Source organism: Drosophila takahashii, chromosome 2L (assembly GCF_030179915.1).
Source record: "Drosophila takahashii strain IR98-3 E-12201 chromosome 2L, DtakHiC1v2, whole genome shotgun sequence".
Taxonomy (NCBI): domain Eukaryota; kingdom Metazoa; phylum Arthropoda; class Insecta; order Diptera; family Drosophilidae; genus Drosophila; species Drosophila takahashii.
The window spans coordinates 18,687,513-18,708,968 of NC_091678.1; the positions used below are offsets into that span (position 1 = coordinate 18,687,513).

General features: G+C 38.2%; 2 protein-coding genes and 1 long non-coding RNA gene across 5 annotated transcripts in view; all 3 read left to right on the forward strand.

Annotated features, from left to right (window-relative positions):
* The window catches only part of LOC123003241 (uncharacterized), a 67,644-nt gene extending 63,057 nt beyond the window's left edge, over positions 1-4,587 (forward strand). Inside the window, exons 1-4 of one of the 2 annotated variants that reach the window (XR_006412483.2) lie at positions 2,872-3,010; positions 3,853-3,934; positions 4,269-4,375; positions 4,436-4,587. This is a non-coding gene — a long non-coding RNA (uncharacterized lncRNA). Of the gene's footprint in view, positions 1-2,871; positions 3,011-3,852; positions 3,935-4,268; positions 4,376-4,435 lie in introns of those variants that run through there. The other variant, XR_011417529.1, reaches the window with a different exon arrangement.
* A 7,850-nt stretch (positions 4,588-12,437) lies between these two features.
* On the forward strand, positions 12,438-13,699 carry LOC108066969 (basic salivary proline-rich protein 4). Of its 2 annotated transcripts, none has more exons than XM_017155776.3 (2): positions 12,438-12,511; positions 13,021-13,698. In XM_017155776.3, the coding sequence occupies exon 2, from the start codon at positions 13,041-13,043 to the stop codon at positions 13,572-13,574; it is 534 nt and encodes a 177-aa protein (XP_017011265.2). In that variant the 5' UTR covers positions 12,438-12,511; positions 13,021-13,040; the 3' UTR covers positions 13,575-13,698. The 2 variants fall into 2 exon arrangements, with proteins under 2 accessions (XP_017011265.2, XP_070075829.1); XM_070219728.1 differs by having other exon boundaries at positions 12,498-12,596; positions 13,021-13,699.
* Positions 13,700-13,994: 295 nt separating this feature from the next.
* Positions 13,995-14,615, forward strand: sala (spalt-adjacent). The gene is made up of 2 exons (XM_017155774.3): positions 13,995-14,021; positions 14,085-14,615. The coding sequence occupies exons 1-2, from the start codon at positions 14,010-14,012 to the stop codon at positions 14,532-14,534; spliced, it is 462 nt and encodes a 153-aa protein (XP_017011263.2). The 5' UTR covers positions 13,995-14,009; the 3' UTR covers positions 14,535-14,615.
* Positions 14,616-21,456: the final 6,841 nt, after the last annotated feature.

Here is a 21,456-nt window from a genome sequence, read left to right on the forward strand (position 1 = left end):
GATCTGAATATCAGCGAGAACTAAGAGCAATATCCATACTCGTGTGCTTTAAAAGCTTGTCCTCTTATGCACACAAAGCAATCAAGAGAAATCAACGACATTATCTTTGAGTGTTGTTCAAGTCTTCAGCATATTCTCTTTACTTTTAAACAGTTTGTAAGTTTTTCTTAAAAAGATTTTTTAAGTTAAAGCAAAGACTAGAGATTCCAAAATCCAAATTGCCGAATTTCGAAATTTTTAATTTAAAATATAATTTTTTAACTTATAAGTATAGTATACCAAAACGGTAACAGGTACTTTGGCTCGCTAAAAGATAGCGTCGTTTCGGAATTTTTCTCTGAAATCGGAGCTAAAAATATTTGAGCTCCGAGAAAATGCTCTACACCCCTCCCATATCACTGAACCTTTTTGAGTGTAAACACCTGCTGTAGTGGAAATCCTTTTAGTACAAAAAACCCATCGACAACCCTCCCCACACCTGCCATCTCCACTTCAGTTGGTAACTGAATGTTGGCAAGCCGAGTTTATGATGTCCTGGTTAGATGGGCATATATAAACATTCCTCTCACTATGGCATCCCCAAAGCTGGATATTTATTGTGTGTACAATGTTCAAATTCCAAATTAAAATCCTTCAACGAAAATTATTACATTTCATTTAAACCGAGCGAGCAACTTAGGGCACATCATAATTAATCCCATGCCAACCCAGACCAAAAGTGACGGAGGGAAGGCCATTGAGAGTGAATATGTGCGAGTGGATGTCATATAAATTCCATAATACGTTGTAATTAAATTTGAGTCAAACTAAAGCACGTAAAGCTCCCCATAATTGAGCGACATCCTTTGAAAGTTATGCACTGGAAAAATTAACAAGAGAGAACGCTATAGTCGGGTTGGTGTCTCGACTATTTAATACCCGTCACTCAGCTAAGGGGAGTGCGAACGCTGTACTCGGGTTGGTGTCCCGACTAATAATCGTAGCTCAGCTAAAGGAAGTGAGAGGGAGATAGATATATGTAGATATTTTGAGTGCGTATAACTTTTTAATGAATGGTCCGATTTGAAAAATGTCTTCTACATTTCGATAGGTATAAATATACACAACAAAATTGCATTTATAATTCTCGGAAATCTTTAAAGATGTGGGCGCAGGACCCATTTTAAAATCGTTAGTGGGCGATTGTGGGCGTTAGAGAGGGCGTGGCGCTCGGCTGAAATAAACTTGCGCTGCGTAGAAAGCCAAAGAATATGTGTGGGAAATCTCAACCTTCTAGCCTTTGTAGTTTCTGAGATCTCAGCGTTCATACAGACGGACAGACGGGCAGACGGACATGGCTAGATCGACTCGGCTAGTGACCCTGATCAAGAATATATATACTTTATGGGGTCGGAAACGCTTCCTTCTAGCTGTTACATACTTTTGCACGAATCTAATATACCCTTTTACTCTACGAGTAACGGGTATAAATACTTAACTTATTATGTAAAATGTTAAGATAAACATTTTTATCAGTATTTCCAGCACTTCTATCTATACCATTATTTAATTTAAGATTATAATATTTTAATAATAATTATTAGTACTAGTCGAGTTATGGAAAGTTGACACTTAAATATTTAAAAATGATTTTATTACGAATTAAGCACGAAATAATTTTTTTCCGTGTTGATAGCTGTACCAAAGCAGAATAAGCATCAGTATCTTGTTTGGCATATGAAGTCATAAAGCAAGTGTGCAATTAAGCCGGTCGACTGACAGGGTCTAACCACTTCCTGTACCCCTTTTTCCCGAGGAATTCCCTTATTTTTCAGTTGAGCTTATTTTTACAATTTTATTGTTTATAATTTACGAGGCAGTCAGTGTGGGGAAAATTCCCTCAAGTCAAAGTCGCGGACACGACATGGCGGCGGCCAAGTGGCAACCTTTGTCCACTGACAGCACTGATACCCTCTGCTGACCCCCTGTTGACCCTTCAGGTTCAGAGCCCGGCGGCAGCTCATTACAAAATGTTGGCGTCGGCTGTCAGCTACACATGAAAATTGCACAACTTTTGCCTTATTACGGACGAAATGTACGGAGAATCAGGAGCAGGAGCAGCCAGACCCACGAAATCCTTCCTTTTGCTTGGCATTCGGCTGGGCCAAGCATTTTTTTGTTTTACATTTTTTTCACCAGTTTCCTCATTTTATTTTAATTTTGTGCCTTGCTCACCCGCTTTTCCTTTGGTTCCGCTGCCTCGCTCTTTTTATTCTAATTAAATTTTTTCTGCCCAGAGGGGGTTGGCGGCCCAACAAGGCGAATTTATTCTTCTGTAAAAACAAGAAAAATTACGCAAAAATAAATAAATTTACATAAGCTCGGCGTGAGCCAAGGAAAAAAAGCAAGCTAGCATTTGTACACTCATAGAAATTTTTACCTAAATACTAGAAAAGTCGCCCTAAAACCGAGGTCGCCCTAAAACTACGAAAAATTTTCTTATTATACGGGTGGCTAGCCCTAAAGTTACGAAAAATCGCCATGGAAAATATTTTTTAGGGTTAGTTTTTCCAAAAAGGCCAATTTGCCCTGTTTTTTAGGGCGAATTTTCATGAGTCGACTCCAAAAGTAATTCCTTCTTTTTAGGGCGAAATCGCCCTAAAACGTTGAACAAAATAGCAAAAAAAATGTTCTGAAATTGCCCTAAAAACAAGGAAGAGTCAAACGAAATTTTAAGACGCAATTAATGGATACATATGTAATACTTGTGTGTATGTGTGTGTGGTTGACAGGTCAAAACAAGTGAATGTGTGTGTATATTAGGGCGGACCTTTTTCTTCTTCTTTGCTACTTTTCGTCCGTTGCAGTGGCAAGGGTGGGGGTAGAAAGAGTTGCATTGTCTAGACTTTGTCATAATTTTTCGGGCGCTTGGCGGCGAAAGACGTGTTTGTGAAACCTTTTGTTTGTGAAAAAGTGAAAAATGTAAACGCTATTAAAGGACTTGGGAGGCGATTCTTTCTCGGTTTTTCTGGTGAGTACATACATATATAATTGTGCAATTTGGATATTAATAACTAATTGAATTTACATATGGGCACTTCCAAAATGTCGCTCGGGACATTTGCACACATTTAAAGTTGAAAAAAAATTGTAAAACAATGGATTTTAATTTTAATTATGGGCTTTTCTTTTCACTCTTTCCAAGCTCTATTTTTTGGTAAAAATCTTGATTTTGTACCGCTTTTAGTTTTTAAGATATCGGTAAAAAACTGCCGTATTCGCTCGGGACAAAAATAGAAGTGGATTTCGGGGAAGTTCATACAACACCAGAAATTAGCGAATTCTGATGGAATATTTTATTGCGATTTTTTTTAGAATGTTGTTCAAACATGTCGCTGTGAAATGCTTTTGGTTTTACTCAAAAATTCTTTGCCGTTTTTTTTTTATGCAGTCTCAACCACATTCGCTCGGGACATGTCGCTCGGGACATTTTTTCCGACGGTTTTGTAAAGCGAATTTCTTTACCTCTATCTCTCAATTGCTGGATGTTTTGCTTATAACTTAATAGTTTAGCATGTGAATGAAGCATTCAGTACAGAAAAATGTCACATATTAGCATTCCTATAGGATAAATTAACAACAGAAGACAGGTCCAAAAAATAACAAAAAAATAGCCAAAAACTGATTTTTGCGTAAATTGGTGGAGTTTGTCATAAAAATAATCAAACTATACTCCAAATTTGTAGTTAAGCTCAGTATCCAACTAATTAGAAACTAATATCGGGGCAAAATCATGTGGAAATATGTTTTTTTCAAGTTTTAAGGTTTTTGGCTTGGTGGACTTTTTTTTGGAAGTGCCCATATCTGTAACAGATGAAAATGCAGCTGAAACTTAAAAAGATTTGACTGGAAGCAGCGGTCCAGATGTAGAGTTTTGGAAGTGTGGCAGAACAAAGTAAGAACATTAATAAGAGTATACATATATGTATGTGTATATGTAAATAATGCTTGAGGTAAAAAGATGATGCAACAGAATACACACATGTGTACAGATGTATATATTTACCAGAAATCTGTATTTATGCACCGGACAAACCGCATTCACAAGTGCATATGCCAAAATAACCCCCAAATTTCTATTGCGTCATTTCGTCAGTAACCGAAATTTGCTTTTGTTGCTTCTTTTTTTCCAGAAGTAGCAGCAAACGCAATCGCAGGCTAAATGAAAATTCTGACTGTTAGTAGTGCATTTTTATATTAATTTCTAACAATTTTTTTTCTTGTTTTAGATTGAGAACGTCTTTGAGATCCAGCTTCCGCAAACCACTTTTCGCACTTTTTAAAAGCGAAAGTAAGGGAATAAAACTGCTCAAATCTTTGGAAAGCCACGCTGAAGGTATGTGCTTTTTCTCTTTTTCTTTTCTCATTCAATAAATAGACTGTTTTTATTTAATAGAGATACAATCAACTTTAATTTGGCTTGCGATCCATTCAGTGTTGGTGCGACAGCAATGACAAAAAAGGACGGCGGGAGCAAGAACGCGAAGCACACCATTGCGGACCCGCGAAGCAGTTTCTTGGTTTGGAAGGCTACTGTTGGGGAACTGCAAACACATCTAAAGGCATTGACGGAAAATTGCTAATCCGGAAAGCCGAAACTGCAACCATTCAGTTGCAACGTGGGAACAAGCCCTTTTTGACCTTGGTGAATTTCCAGTTTACCTGTCAGAGGTTTTTTTATAGAATTCGAACCTTATTGAAAAGTATTGATGTGTGCTTCAAAATATTTTTTGTTTTAAACCACGACATTTATCCAAAAAATGTTTTATGAAATTCATTTAGAGTCTGATAAGAAAGGTAAAGCTTTATCCGAACTCTTGAAGGATTATAAAACCTTAAAACTGTAACTATTTTAAAGAAACAATCTATTCATTCCAAAAAAAATATATTATTTCTATGCATTCAATTAGAAGTAAAATTTGATAATCAGTACTTATTGTAATAAACCTTAAAAGACCTAAAATTCCCTCCGGCGGAAGCACACAACCTAAAGACCAAAAAATACATTAAGCCAAAACATTATTTTTAAGATCGATGTAATTCTTTTAGCAATAAGAATAAGTAGGAAAGTTTGTAAATGTATATAATTAGAAATTGTGTAAATAACAACAAACAAAAATATAAAAAAAAAACAAAAAAAATATAATGAAATCGTATTTTTATTTATGAAAAAAAGCCGTGAAATTTTGGGGAGCACTTTGCTTTTTTTAGGGCAATTCGCCTATAAATCCAGAAAAACGCCCTAAATTTATGAAAATCTGCCTTCAGTTTCAGGATATTTTTTCATATTTCTAGGGCAATTTGCCCTAAAATCCAGAAAAACACCCTAGATTTATGAAAATCTGCCTTTAGTTTAAAGGTATTTTTTCCGATTTCCAGGGCAATTCGCCTATAAGTCCAGAAAAATCGCCCTGGATTTAAAGGAAACTGCCTTTAGTTTAAGGGTCTCATTTCCTATTTTTAGGGCAATTAGCTTTGAAAATAGAAAAATCGCCCTAGATCGCCCTAAATGTGTGACAAATTAACCCGTATTTTTAGGGCAATTTGCCCTAATTTTGTTGCCTAGTCGCCATTGACCCCCGTTTTAGGGCGATTTTCCTTGTTTTTAGGGCGATTTTACCGAAAAATTTCTATGAGTGTACATAACAATATATTAAATAAAATTGCATTTTTGTTTGGGTCTTTCCTCCTTTTGGGTCTGACTTTGGGTTGGGTTCTAGGTCTAGGTTTGGTTCGCTTTGTCCAATTTCTCAAAGAAACCCAACCGGAAAAACAACAAACCATAAATAGGGTTACGTAGTAAGATCTCATGGTATTTGCCTGTTATTCGAAAGTAATTAAAAAAGGAAAGACATTAAGTCCGTAGGTACTTAACGTTATTGCAAAGAAAACAAAAATCCTGTAAAAGTATTGTTTTTTAATTATTAAGTTATAAGTATTTTTTAGGTTTTATTCCTTTTGCCGAACTTTGAGTATTTTCCATTTTGAACGAAGCTTTGTTTCCTGAAACCTTAGCATCGGAAGGCAAATTGTCATGGCATTTATCTCTACACCTTTGAAAACACAGTTGCAGCTCAATATGGTCATGCAATTATCGCCCGCTAATTCGAATAAAACCCCAAACTTCCCCAGTTTACCACAATTTTGGATTAGGCCAGCACCAGCAATTGAACAAAGAACTAAATTGAGTATCCTTTTACCGCGCTTAACTTTTTCGAAATAAAAAGCTTGCTTAAATGGCAGTTCCATTTCAAATTTTAAAATAATTAAAATTACATGTTACTCAGCAAACTGAAAAATTTATGGAAAAATTCGGTCTTTGAACAAAATATGTGTCTTTATTAAGTACAATACGAATATGTGATTGTTTCAGCAACATCAAATTAATTACAATCTTAGATTACGTATACGCACTGGCGACAGAATGGGTTGTACATTTCTCGAATCAGATATATTCTGGGACTAAGAGGTGTTTTTTCAGAAAAAATAAAAATCTAAAAATGGTTTAATACCCTGCATACGAAGCAATAAAAAAGAATATTGGAATTCACAAAACATTTTAAAGTCTTAAATATGTTATATTAATATTTAAATATTTATCACCATTTTAAAATCCTTTTATATCATCCTTTATATATTTCACTAAATCTCTTTAATTTGTAAATCATGAAAAATGTTTTTTCTATTGCTGATCTTTTGTAGGGGAGAGTGGGGGAATTTCGTCACAGGGGCAATTTCGTCACCTGCAATATCTCGGAATCCATAAGTCGTAAAAATATATAATTTTTTTGTTTTAGTCCTTCAAGACGGCCAGACACAACCAATGCATTTGTTTTGCACAGAAGGCCAAGATAATTAAGCTATAATATTAAATGTGTTTTAACAGTTCAAAAGCTACATTTAGTTCTCGACGAAATTTTTTCTGTATGCCACAATTCAAAAGAAATAAGATTCACGATTTTTTATTCAATACACAGTGCTATAATGTGCATTTCTGCGTCAGTGATTTTTAACTTCGCGCCTAATTTCGCAAGAAAAATAATTATTTCTAAAAAAGTACGGTCTGGGGAAATTTCGCCACCCTACGCTAAGGGTAAATTCGCACCTATTTTAAATACATATTTTTATATTTGACGAGCTGGCTAACGAACAGACTACCAGCAGCAGCAACAAATATAGGACGTCAACAAAAATGGTACGCTTGATCAGTGTAGCATATTTTCAGGCGTTAAACTCCCTACATTTTTCAGGTGACGAAATTTCCCCAGTTGTGTGGTGATTTTACCCCCCTGTGTGGTGAGATTGCCCCAGTATATTGGTTTTACATTTTATTTTTTTATAAATCACCAAGCTAATTAAAAAAATAGGGGAATGTCACATTTTAAAGCTTGGTGCTAACCGCATTCAACAATAAAAATAGAAATATGATAACGTGTCTCAAGATGGACAAAAAATAGCTTTGAAAAAATGCTGACGAAATTCCCCCACTCTCCCCTACCTGACGATTTTTTATTGTCAATGCCAGCAAAACGTCAAGTTTTTCACTTTAATCATTCTTTTGGAAGAAAGGTATTACAGGGTCGGGACCTTCGGCTTTATCATTACACTTGCTATGAAGCAAGTCTGCGACTTTCGCCTGCCCTGCCGCTATTTTAATAACGTGCATGCTGCGCATTTAGGATAACATCTGAATTTATGTAACGGCACAAGCACAAACAAAGATGGCAGCCAGACAGGCGAAACGTGAAAAGCGGTGGGAAAGGCGGGAGAGAGGAGGGACAGCGACGATTTTCTGGGACCCAGAGTGAGATGGAACGAGAGGGAAACGGGGTCGAGAAGAAAACTCAAATGAAAACTGATGCGGATTAGTATTTAAAATAATGTCCTGCAGGGATATAACTCGCACCCCGCCGCCCCCTTTAAGCCTTGGGCCTCATTCCGTTTTCTTTGCTGCTTTTATTTTTTCTCACTTGATTTTTTATTTTGTGTTTCTTTATACTTTTTCCCATTTTAATTCCTTTGCAGCGATTTTTTCTTTTGGGGAATGTTTCATAAAATTTATATTTGCAGATAAGTGCGCTTGTAGGGGGTGAAAAAGGGAGGGAAGGACGTTTTTATTACGAGACAATTTACATATTTTTCTTGTTAAAATTCCTCAACATTCTCTTCCCAACTGGGTCTTTCGTGTCATATGAATTTTCCCCCATTTTCTTGTTTCTGAATTAATGTTAATTTTTATTACACTTGCTGTAGCGTCGCGTCCCACTCTTCTCATTTAAATTCAAGTTTGTTTGTCGAAACGAAAAAAAAGGAATAAAAGAAAAAAGTCACGAGGAAAAAGACCAATGGCGGAGTCCAGATGAAAATGTTAATAATAAAACAACAAAATCCAAATGAATGCGTTGCAAATCGAAAAATAATAAAAAATAGAATCGCCTGCCCATCCCCGCTTCTGTCTCCTGTCTGCAGGACATCAAGTCCCCCAGTCAATGCCTCATTACGTATTCCCTGAACAAATTCTATTAATTATCGTTATGTCCTTCTGATGGGTGACTGCTATCAGAGGGCTCCCGCTGGTTACTCGCTTGTTTCTTAATAAAAGTTACACGGGGATTTTAATTTCGTTCAGTAATCTGTGTTTACGTCCTCTGAAAAGTACGTGGAATTTTTATTAATCCTTAAAGAGATTTTTATCATGATTCGTGAAAATATAAAACTATTGGTAATTATAAACGGTATGATTTAAATAAAAATAAAAGACTCTCCAAGTTTTAAGGTTTGTCCATTGATTTTGACTTTATTTTCCTTTATTTTTCATTCACTGACAATCGAAAATCAAAAAATAATTTTGTGTGCACTTGCCATGTGGAATCCAGTTACTAAATTATTCCCAATTCAATTTCCGATGGCCAAATAAAATCACAGGCAGCCAACTAAAGAAATGGGACATCGAGCACTTCTATTGGGATATGCAGAGATGAGCAATTTGTTGTTCTGAAGCTGCTGGTCCCCGTCATGGAAAATTCTAAATGTTTCAATCAACTATTCGCAATATTAAATATTAACGTAAAACTCGAGTGGAGTTGTCTCGGACTGACCCTTTCGATGTCGGACCCAAAAAGGTCATCATGTGTCTGCAAACACACTTACTCCGACTTACATTACATAGATACGAGTGAGTACACTCAAAATAAAATATTACAGATTATAATAAATATATGTTTAGTAAATTTACAAAAAATAAATTTTATTGGTATTAAGAATTAAACAGAATAAGGGCCGGTTTCTCGAGTGCCGGCTAACATTTCTCGAACAGATAAAGTCCCTGCTAAGGCATTTTGACTTTCTCGAGCATAAATGTGAGAGCTAACTTTGACAGGGACTCGGAGTCCCTGTTAAGCGTTTTCGGTTCGATAGAATGACAGCTGATTTCCCAAAGCCAACTAAGAATAAGAAACGAAATCACAGCTGACTTTTCCTTTGAATTATACCCAAACAGCTGATGAAATAATCGAAGCACGCCATTTTTTGCCCTTCACAGCACAATTCTGTGCGTTAACAGCACTCTGTAATTGTTTCTCGTTCAGATAAATTAAAGCAGTCGAGAAAGCGGATTTGCTTTTACGAACAGTTTATCTGGTATTTAAGTTTTTCGAACAGATAGCTATCAGGGACTTTGACAGGGACTCGAGAAACCGGCCCTAAAAGTGAAAAAATATATGCAATATTTAAAGAGAAAATACTACAAAAAAATGCAATAATTTCTAACTGTGTAAAGAAGCTGGCTAAGTAATTTTGGGCATTTTTCATCATAAACAGCAATGACTACGCTTGCAGTCGGAGGACCCAACCCCTTCTGGGAATTTCTTCCTTGGCCAGACTTTGATTTCGAATTGGATTTGAATTTGGAATTTTTGGCTTTCAAGGACCGCCGGAGGTTGAATTGGAAATGGCACTGGAGTCCGAGTTGGTCAAGTTGGTCAACGCATAAATATTTCTCTTTGTTCGGATCCAAAAAAGAGCAGTACGTGAGTGTGCGAGTGTGTGTACCTGTATATCCTGGCCGCACTCTGCACTCATCTCTCACCTCCCCCACCCCCTGTACCACCCCCGGCCCCCTGTCTGGCCACCCCCTTTGCAGCCACCCCTGCACCAGCACAAACAAACAAGCAGAAGGATCTGGGAAGGAGTCGTGGGCAGATGGAAAGGATGGTCAGATATGAGCAACGGTCGAATGGTCAAGTCAAAGTTATTGTCATGTCATGTAAGTGCCAGCCACCCACCACCCACCATTCACACCCCTTTCTGTATCCTCTCTCGGTCAGATTTTCCAATTTCATCTTCATCTTCCATACAGTACAAGTATACCATTTTGTTTTTCCTTACGGCGCACAGTGGGCACTGAAATTGATTTTTACAACGTTTTGTGGAATTAATGGAATAACCCAAGACGAAATAAAAGAAATACATAAATATTAGAATAAATGGCAATGATTTTTTCTGATGACCTGACATGTAATCTTTACATGTTTGCTAATCATAAGTTTTGGACTGGTTAAAATATTTCTTCGGACTTCGAGCTTCATATAAAATAATGTTTTTGATGTTTCTTTACAAATACTTAAAAATAATTACCCCTAAAAAATCGATTGTGTTAAAAAAAGTCTATGTTGTTTTGAACTTAGTTTTGCTAAAAAATAACTAAAGAACTAAATAATTTAAGTAATAAATGACACTTTGGATAATCTTAAAAAATCGAAAACTGAGGCATAAGTAAATAAATAAAAATACAATTTGTAAGACTCTTCAATCACTTAAACTTGTAAAAAAATCCCCCTGAAGCTGGAAAATAAGTCGACAATGCATGATGAAAAAGTTGTCACACGTGCGCTGAAGTTAAATGTAAACACACCTTCTAAAAAACCATCATCAGAAATTCACCGAAACTTTTCATAAGTTTGAAGAGCACTGGGGGAGATCGTGTTCGAGAAAAGGTTTTCCCTTGGGTTGGGTAAAATGTAAATATCGGTTGTAATGGCCGCCGCCCCCGGGAGGTGGAAAAATCAACTGACCAGTAACTTTGGAGCCAACTTTGATGGCATCTTGCGAAAGTTGAAAGTGACTTAAGTGAAATTTCCACCTCAGGCGGCCCAGCAGGACGGCCTCGCCCCCTTTTCCTTTGGATTTTCGAGGGGTCACGCCATGAACATGAGTAAAAATTAAATTGATTTTCCTCGGACATTGTTCGCCTTTCTTTTTGGCCCTCCATGGTCTTTTGACAACCCTATGGATTTCGGAGGGGCTTTTTTTTTGTCGTTGCTAGAATCCTTCAGGAAACTTCTTCTTTGCGAACTCCTTCAACTGGCCTGAGTCGCATATTAAATTGGTGCGCAAATAGTTGGAGACTCTGTCCTGTATTTTATTGACTCACTTCATAAAGCCCTTTGCTTGAGTTTGTCGCATCTGCCCAAATGTTTGCCAAGCAAAATATCAACTTAAAAGCTTCCCCCATACCATCGACCGAATCCGCATTCCCATACCACGGGACTTAGGCGACAATTTCATTTCAATTAAATTATAATTATATCTTCAGTTTGGCCCCATCAAGTTTCAGTCAAACAAAAAGAACAATTTTCATTTTCACCTTTGCAAAAGACGGCAAAAGAGGCGAGCGTTGATAATTTCCCAAAATTGTTTGACACTTCAAAGTCATTATGAAGATAGCAATCAGCAACCCCGTTTCTCGGTCCGCTCGACTTTTCCTCCAGGTTCCCGACATTTCTTCACGGCCCGGCATTCACTCCAGCCCCCATTCCTGAACCTCGGCAATCCTTCAGGTCCACCCCCCGCCCTCTGCCACTTTGCTCAATCCCAAGATGGGACTGCCACGTCTGTCTACATACCTACATACCCGCAGCGCTTTTTGATGTAATTTTGGCATAAGCCAAAAAATGTTTCCTTTCTCGAGATGTCTTTTTCTCCAGTCCCCAGCAAGTGGTTTTCGAATGCGACACGCTCTGACAAATTCATCCGGGGAAAATGAGCAAAATGGCTGAAAATTAAATTTGGAATTAAAATTTTAGCGTTGCGCACATAACTTTATGCCCCCGGACTTCCTTTCCACCCTAAAAGGTTTCATTTCATGGGGCGATTTCTTGTCAAGTGAAGACGTTATATTAACAGATAACAGAGATGAAGACTATTACGTTCTATATTTATCTTTTTAAACTTAGTTCTGTATCAGAAAAATATGTCAAATTTAAATTAAAAAATACAATTGGTTTAAAATTTTATAAATGTATTTTTTGTATTTTGCGGCGATATGTTTCTAGCTATCGACAATCCTACAGATCAACCTATCGCTTATTTTAATAAACAAATACCATTCCGCACTTTTTTGTGAATGGCAGTTTATCAGCTGATCGGCTCTTTGTGTTTTTAAAAATAAACAAAGAAGACATTTTGGCAGCAGGTATTTCTCATTTTGCTTTCACTATTTATTTTGATTTAAAAGTTTGATTTTGTCTGTTTCGAGCTTATTTTTTAGTTATCAAAGGGTAAGGTATAGTAAAATAATTATACAATAATAAAGATATATTTTTTCATGTGCGCATAAATAACACAAATTTAAAACTTGTTTTAGCGAATGAATAACTGCTTAAGACCAAGTCAAAGTTATGGAAATTTGTATTTACCTTTAATAATATCAAATGTATTTAATACAGTTTATAACCGAAACATTAATATATTGTTATACATATATATTTTTCTTTTGGTCTTAGATCACTATAAAATTCGTTGTTTTATTATTAAATATGCTTGAATTCAGCAAGCTATCAGCTAATCACACATTTGTATGTCTGAGTATATATATTTTTTTTTGAATAAGAGAAAGATTGCTGGTGATTCACCGGGATTTCGTTGCAAGAAATATAATTCTAAGATAACGTATGTAAATATATTCCCAATATTTCTTTACAGTTTGTGTGAGACTCGATCAGATGGGTTGTCGCCGATTTCCTGGGGGAGGTCATCGATCCCATGGAGGTCCGCCTCCCCATGGTGGACATCATGGTGGTCATCGTGGTGGCAGACACTGTGGGCACGGACATCCTCATCCCCCTCCACCCCACCATCGTCCCCATGGACATGGTGGTCACTTTTGGAAGGGATGTGGTCCTCCTCCACCCCCTCCCCATTGTCCACCCCCTCCGCATTGTCCACCACATGGGGGATATCCATATGGTGGTCACTATTGGCAGGGGTATCCTCCGCCGCCACCCCCTCACCACCACGCACCACCTGCAGGATCTTCAGGAGGTGGTTGTCAATATTGCGGGTGTCCAGGTGGCGGTCCACCTCAGAGTGGCAATCCCGGGATCGAGCTACCGCCCCAAGGAGAAACTCCAAACAATGATCAACATGGTAACAATTCTTCCGGAAACACAGGCAGCACACAAACCCCAAATCCTGGTAATGGAGCTACTGGTAATGAAACACCTGGTCAGAATAAATACGAAATCATTGATCTTTAGAAAACGGGATTTTAACAAAATGCATTTACTTAGCTGTTGAAAATATATATGTACCTATATTGTCGAATATTATATAAAATATTTATTTTGGCAACAACAGAGATTCTCTAAACTTATCTATCAAATAAAATAAAATATTTTAATGCGTTCTTCACCAAAACCCTGGGTTTTACCTTTCTTATTTTTCCCCCCTTTCAAAGGCATATTTTATTCATTTTATGGTAAAAACCAGATGTCGCCAGCATTGTTGGTATACATTCCGTTTTCAGGTAGAAGACCGAGAAAAATTTTCCAATAAACGTATATGGAATGGTATCCCATGAAAATCTGCCTGGCAGGTAGAATTCTTTTCGGCTACCTACTCGTATTTTCCCTGCTTTGGTATAAATGGTAAAGATTTTTGAAAATCACTTCAGTACTAAAATATTTCCCGTCATGAAACTACTGGTGCGTTATCTCGCTGTGAAAAAGTTGTTTAAAGGTCTCATTATTAAATTTTCACTCCCATAGATTTCGCTGTCTGTATTGGTGGTCACTGCTGCCGCTCAAATTGGAATTGGCCAAGGCGGACTCGGTGGTCAAGGAAATTTTGGTGGCCAAGGAGGACTTGGAGGACAAGGAGGGTTCGGAGCACAAGGAGGATTCGGTGGACAGTTTAATTTGAATGGTCAAGCTGGATTTGGTGGCCAGGCAGGAATTGGTCAGGGAGGAGTTCGCCCGAGTCAAGGAGGATTCGCTGGACAAGTCCCAATAAATCATTATGAGCCCGGTTCTGGAATTCCTGTGGGTTCTGGTCATTATCACGGAGGTAATCCTGTAGGACCTGGTAATTATCATGGAGGTAATCCTGTAGGACCGGGTAATTTCCACGAACATCCGGAACATCATGGCGAACATCACCGCGATCATCATCATGAGCACCATGGACACCACGACCACCATGCACATCATCGTCACTAGTTCAGACATTATTTTATACCTAATGAAAATAAAGTGAATTTCCACTAGCGACTATAATAAAATTTAATATGCAGAAAAAAACTATTAAAAGTGTTCTTTGATGCAATACCACGTAACTCTCTAAGGTTATAAAAGTGATTGAATTATTTCTTATCTCACACCATGTTCGAATCCACACTTTCATCTCAAATTTCAGTATCTAAAATGAAATAACTGAGTCACAAAAAATGGGATAAATAAGGAAACGGAACCCTTTACTCTGTCCATTTCGGTCGAGACTTCTATAAATTATTTCTCAGATAAAACATATACATACTCCACAGGGTGGGGACCCACCCACACCCCATCTCAACTTTTGCAATCGGAGAAAAGGCTGCTGTCGACCGCTCCCCAGCGACATTTTCTGACCAACGCAACTGACAGAATTGAAAAATAAGCGACTCAGAGGGCGGAGCGGGGGAGGGGGGAGGTGGGTTTCAGGAGGTTGGGGACTGAAGGTGAAAAATAAAAAATGGCGTCCAGTCGAGTGCTCAACCTCAAGATTTATAACGAAGAGAAAAAAAGTGGGCGAGGGTGGGAGGAAAGAGCACACGTTAAAATAATGCAAAAGCTGAAGAAGACTAAAAAAATATGCGGGAAAAACACCCACACATTCGTGAAAAGAGCGAGAGGGAAGACCACACACACACACACACACACACACACTGATAAACGCAACAACGGAAATGGAAAGGATAAAATTAATTTTTCTCTTTTTTGCCATTTACTTCACCTGCTGCTTTCCTCCTACTCGCGTTTTTCCTTCAAGGCGAACGGAAAAGTGGCTCGCAAAAGGGCGATGGGTGGTCCAAAGGGTGACCCACCCAAGCGGCAACATTGCTGACGCTATCAAACACCACAAACACATTTAGTTTGCGGCGAATTTGTTTTTTCTCACTGCTTCTTCTTCTAGCAATTTGCGCCATAAAAATGTGCAAAAAAAATTGCTAGAAAAATAAAAACGGAATAAAAAAGCCATGAGAAGCAAGAAGAAAGTTGCGGACAAATAAAAATGGCATAAAAATATTTAACTCACCTGAGAAGTGCGAAATGGGTTCCCAATACACTGTCAAAAAAATATGCTATAATACCTTTGTATATTAAAAAGATATACTTATTTAAAGAATGTCGATTATCCCAAAATTATTTCTCCTAGTTAAAAATATCATCCAACACAGAATAAAAAAAATGTTAAAAGGTAATTTAGATTTTTAAAATCTTTATAATTTATTTAAATATTTAAAAATATTTTCACTTGCCTCCCAAGATTTAAAATTTCGGTTTTGGATCACGTTCACCCGTCTATTTGAATGGGCGTGTCAGTGGCGAGACTTTCCCGTAGCCACAAGGTTCTTTCTTTTTCTCTTCCTCCATCTCTGGTCTACATAGTCCGTACTATAAAATATCTATAATAAATCTACTTTTTTCTGCAACAAAAACTGAAAAACTCACTGAAGCCTCGTCAAATGAAAAAGACAACAAGAAGAGAATTTAATACAGAAAGTCATGGACATGTGAAGGGAAAGGGCAGAATGTAGCCGTGTCCAGTTCAAAGGGAATAAAAAGTGGAAACCAATAACGGCAATGGGGATGCAGGGGGAGCTGGGATAATCCGCTGGAGCAGGAATAAAAAGGAAACAGGGCAAACCGAAGCGAAGTGAAGCAATAAAAATGAAATGGGAGTACCAGGAAATAGGAAGAGCATCCTGTCAAATGGGAAATATTATGTCCCCCCTTTGGATCAGATAACCAGATGAAAGTGGAAATGGGATGACCTCACCTAGAAGTTCTCTTCTCTCCAACCCCTCAAAAATATTGCGCATACGCAATGTGCGACGACGCCATTCGGGTGGGGAATTATGAAAGTGACCGCAGGAATTATGAATTTGCTTGTTCCTCTCGGCCAATCAAAAAGGCGACCCGTCATGTCAGCCAACCACAGGAAAGGCTCGTTGAACCTGCGCTTATTGCATAAAGTTATGCCATCATAATCCATAACGATTCATACATACCCTCTGCAGAGGAAAAGAAAAACCTACAAGACGATGTTGTCGTTGGCTTCAAATTACAACCACAAAACGGAAAGGGGGCCGAATTCAGCCCTTAAAAGGCAACCACCCACACGCACACCACCGCTTTTCGCTTAAGTCAACAAAAGAGGGGGAAAAAGCGAAAAGAAGGCGATTTTTGGGGGTGAAATGCCGAGTGAGGCGGCAGCACCCTCAGTGCCACCCAATTATAACCGTATGGGTAAGTCTGCGTTTGGGTGGCTCATTCGAGCTGCTCGCTTTGTTATTGTTTCATTTTTCCCGTTTTCCCTTCGATTTTTCTTCTATTTATATACGTGCCAGCGAGTGTATTTGTATTTATGTGGGATATAGCCAAGAATCGCAAGATACACGTACGCACAAGCATTCGGGCAAAGTTACTGCGATACGTGCAACATCATAAAAAGGACAAAACAATAACAATAAAAATCATATATACTCAGACCCCACCACCTACATTTACCACCCACCACCCCATGTGTATGTATGTGGGCTTATATAAAAATAAACGAAAACCGTTAAGATATGAGCGTCCACAAGGAATAAGGACTGGCACTCCCCGCACTCCCTTTATTTTTCGAATGCTTTTCTCAGGATTCAATGGTCAATGCCTTCGGTCCTGCTTACACATGAAATAAGTGTCTCTGGGGACAAAATTTACAGGAAAATTACACAAAAGTACTAACATTTTTAATTTAGTTTTTGTAATGGTTAATCCTGGCTAATGGTCATGACTCATTAGAAATTTATTATAAGGAAAACCGAAAATAAAACATAGTTCCATTGTTCCCTATTTTCCAAAATATTAAGTATATAAATATTAAAAAAAAAATGTAAACGATAGAAACAATGAACTTAAATTATACTTACTTAACTTCTTAATTTAACTTCGATTGCAAATCATAAAAATATAGGTATAATTATTTAGTTATTGATAAAAATTTTTCGGATTTTCACGATGTTTCACCAGTATGTAAATAAAATGTAATAAAATGTATGTAAAATAAAAATCTTACCGGCTTTAAAGTGCTTTAATAAAAGCTCAATTTAATTTCAAATGCAGGCCCCAAAAAAATCCACAAAAGATCACTGGGCATTCTATCTTGCGCTTAGCCTTTTCTATGTGGCATATGGCATGTCAGCGCCTCCTTGACTGGACTCCATCGATTTCCCTTAGCGGCAAATAAAAACACATTAGACCAGCTAAGAACCTCATTTATGAAGAGAAGGAAGTAAAGGAGGGAAGTGCAGAACCAAGGATACGACATTCGCTGTTTGGCTTGATAAAATGCGTTAAAACGAAAATTAAGCAACACAATTAATGGACTCGCTTTATCATACAATTTTAATGGCTCAAATAAATTGCCGAGAACTAGCCCGGCGAACCAAATAGCCTTAGACTGAATCTAGAGCACACACACACTCTCTCGCCCTGTAAAAGTTTTTGTATTTCTTTGTCTGCCATAAACACACTGCCACAAATGGATATACCATACATATTTATATATTTGACCAGCTTCCATTTTCACGATTCAATTTGGTCCTAATCTTAATTAGTTTCAGGTTGCTGTTCATAGTCTATTCCAGTTTTATAGCGCAGCTGATCCGATGCCCTCTAATGGAGTAGTTTTCGGGGAGGATTATCCAAGTGATAGCACCATCGATATGTTGAAGAGTGTATTTTCCCGATTGTCCAGGACTTGTAAAAATATTTGAGTACTATTCTCTGGCCTCACAATCTAAAGACAAATTATATTGTAATATGTATCTTTACTTTATCATGTCATATTAAGCAACTTATTGCTTTTTTAAAGTTTTTAAATAGTTCATAGTTCACGAATCAATAATTTCTAATGATCTTATGCGACTACATTTTTTTCTAAAACATTTCAAACACTGATAAATATACAAACCACTAAAATATTATTTTCCATTACTTAAAGTATTCTTAACGTATTTTTAATCCAAGAAAAGCTTGCAGTATAATTCGAATTAGTTGATCGCAAATATAAATATATACTTTTTGTTCTTCTTCCGTGCATGTCCAAGGTTTATCTTATACGGAGCAACACCCCAATCTGTTGAAGTATGACATCATATTTTAGGGCCCACCACCCCTCTCTACACCAGATCATCACTCTCCCCGAAAGAAAAACCACACGACATGGCCTAAGCCCGGACTGGACATTGTTATAAAAGTGCAAACAAACATGGCCGGCTTGGGTGGTGTTGGGGGAAAATGCCGACCAACCGAGCCGAAACTAAGAAGAATTTAGCTAAACTGGGCGGAGGCAAAGTGAAACGAGTCCACAACTTGACCAGAAAGAGGAGCCGGGATTCAAGAGCAGCGGCCGCAGAAATATTCGAGGAGGAAACGCGCTGTTTCTTTTTTGTAGTGCCACACACCAGAGATACGAAGGTATTATAGTTACGAAAACAAGGTACAAAGGGTACACATTTCAAAGGGAAAAATTGTGCCGAAATTCTCAGTGTATAAAATAGCAATATTAATCCTTTTCGAAGCCACTAAAAAATATTTTAAAAAATATGTTATCGTTTTATATTAATACCTTTGATTTTCAAAATTTCCACTTCGAAGCAACTAAAAAATATTTTTTAAAATATATTATCGTTTTATATTAATAAATTTGATTTCCAAGCTTTGCAATTAAATTGCTAAACATACACTATATTTAAATAAATTATGCGTGTACAAAAACAAATAAAATAGATTGCAAGGTATGTAGGTATAATAAATTGTTAGCTAAATGATCTTTAAACTTAAGGGAACTGAACAAGCTGTACCTTACTGATAAATAGATGGGAAACTGATAAAAAAGGATTTGGATATGCTTCAAATTTAGGTTTTACTTTCTAAAATTTTGTACCTATAGGTACATATTTCTTGAAATGTACCCAAAACCAACTATCAAAATTCTTCCCAGCACTGCGCAAGCGAGAAAGTTAGATTGTGGGAAATTATGAAGCTGAAGACGTGGGGCGGGGGGGTGGTGGTGCGGAGCCAGGGGTGTGGGTCAGTGGGTGGGTCAGCGGGTGGCCGAGTGTACAGGACACCGCCGACCTGAGCAAAGGACAACAGAATAACAAAAGGAAAAGCGACGCACACACACACACATACACACTGGGAAAAAATGAGAAACCGTGTGGTCCGCTGGCTCGGCAAAATAAATCGCTGGACATAAAGGCAGGCGAGTGCAAGCGAGACAGAGGAAGGGCCAGAAGAAGATGTTGCAGGAGCCGAGGTGCGAAAGAGAGGGCAAGCTGGTTGACCAAGAAGGAAAGAGAGGCAGCGAGCGCCAACAGGAATAAAAAATTGAATGAAATATTTTTATAACCACACACACAGACACACACACACACCGAGCAAGGAGCAGGAAATAGAGGGAAAAATAGAGAGAAAGAGAGATGGCGAACAGGGAGCGAGTGGGAGGGAAAGAGATGGGTAGCTGAAGGATATTGATGGGGCGCAACAGTAAAAGGGAACCCAAGGAAAAAGAAACGCCAACTTGCTTATCAAATATGAAGGAACCGAAAGTGGGTCGAGGTTTTGGGTGGTGCGGTTGTGGGGTGATGGGTGGTGCGGCTGTGGGGCGTTGGTAGTATCATAAAAGCCATGAGCTCACCTGGGGTAGTTGGGTCGAAAGTTTTATGGATGCCCACTGCCACGACAGGTGGTCAGAGCACGCCCACCGCCCACAGCTTTTCCGTCTTTCACATATTTTCCAACGCTTCCTTCCTTTTTCTCTCGTAGTCATAAAAACAGGGTGCAAGGAGGATCGAATGGGAGCTGGCACACGTGCGGATAATAAAAAATGTTTTACTTTTCAATCGACCAATAATATGGCGTTCAATGGACAGGCCAAACGTGCTAAACCCAAACAAAGGACCATCCAACCCGAACTCGCAGAGCTCCATGGAAGGGGAATAGGAATAGGGGGATACACACACACGTACGTAGTTCAATCATCGTTAAAAAGAATTTCATTTTGAAAAATGCCAGAACTTCAATAAATTATATTGCTTCTGGACCGCAGAAAGGAAACTGGGGGCAGTCAGGGGATAGGGAAGGAGCTATGTAGCCAGGGCCAGCTTCGCTATCATAACCACAATACAAAGAAATTGGGTGGGCAAACAAACAAAGCAAAAAAAAAAAGGAAAAAGAAAAGCATCCGCCGTTGGTATCCGTAAGATACTCGGGTGCGGACAGGTGAATCAGGTCATCGGGGGCGCTGGGAAATGGGAAATGGGAGCGAGAATTGAGGACCGGAGACCCGGAGCCAATGGCATTCTATAGCGTCAGCGTCTCCAGCTGCCCGCTCGATGGTTATTGGTTCGCGTTGCAGTAATATAATATACACACACCCACACAGACTCGGATATGTGAAATAAAAATTGTGAAATGAAAGGAGGAAAGCGGAAAAAATGCTGAGAAAAAACTGAGGTGGAAGCCATAGAAAACTATTGGAAATGCGCGGGCTGAGAGGGCAGATTTTAACTCAACTTTGTTGCAACGCGACATTTTTCAGCCCTCGAGGTTAAGGGGTGGTGGGCTAAAGTGGATGGGCGAAAGTGGGTGGCCGCCATTGTCATAATGACGCGCATTCCTGTGCACTTGGCTGTGGATTGCAGGATCCCTTTTGCCTGCCCGCCATTCGCTAATTAAGTCATGGGATGTCCTGTTTTCCGACAGCACTGAAAGAATTTTAAACCTATTCTTCAACCGAGAAAAAGGAAGAATTTTTTTGCTTAAACTTATATTATCCCCTAAACTTTAAAGTTCCATTGCAGCAGTTCTATAAAGAATAATTGGAATA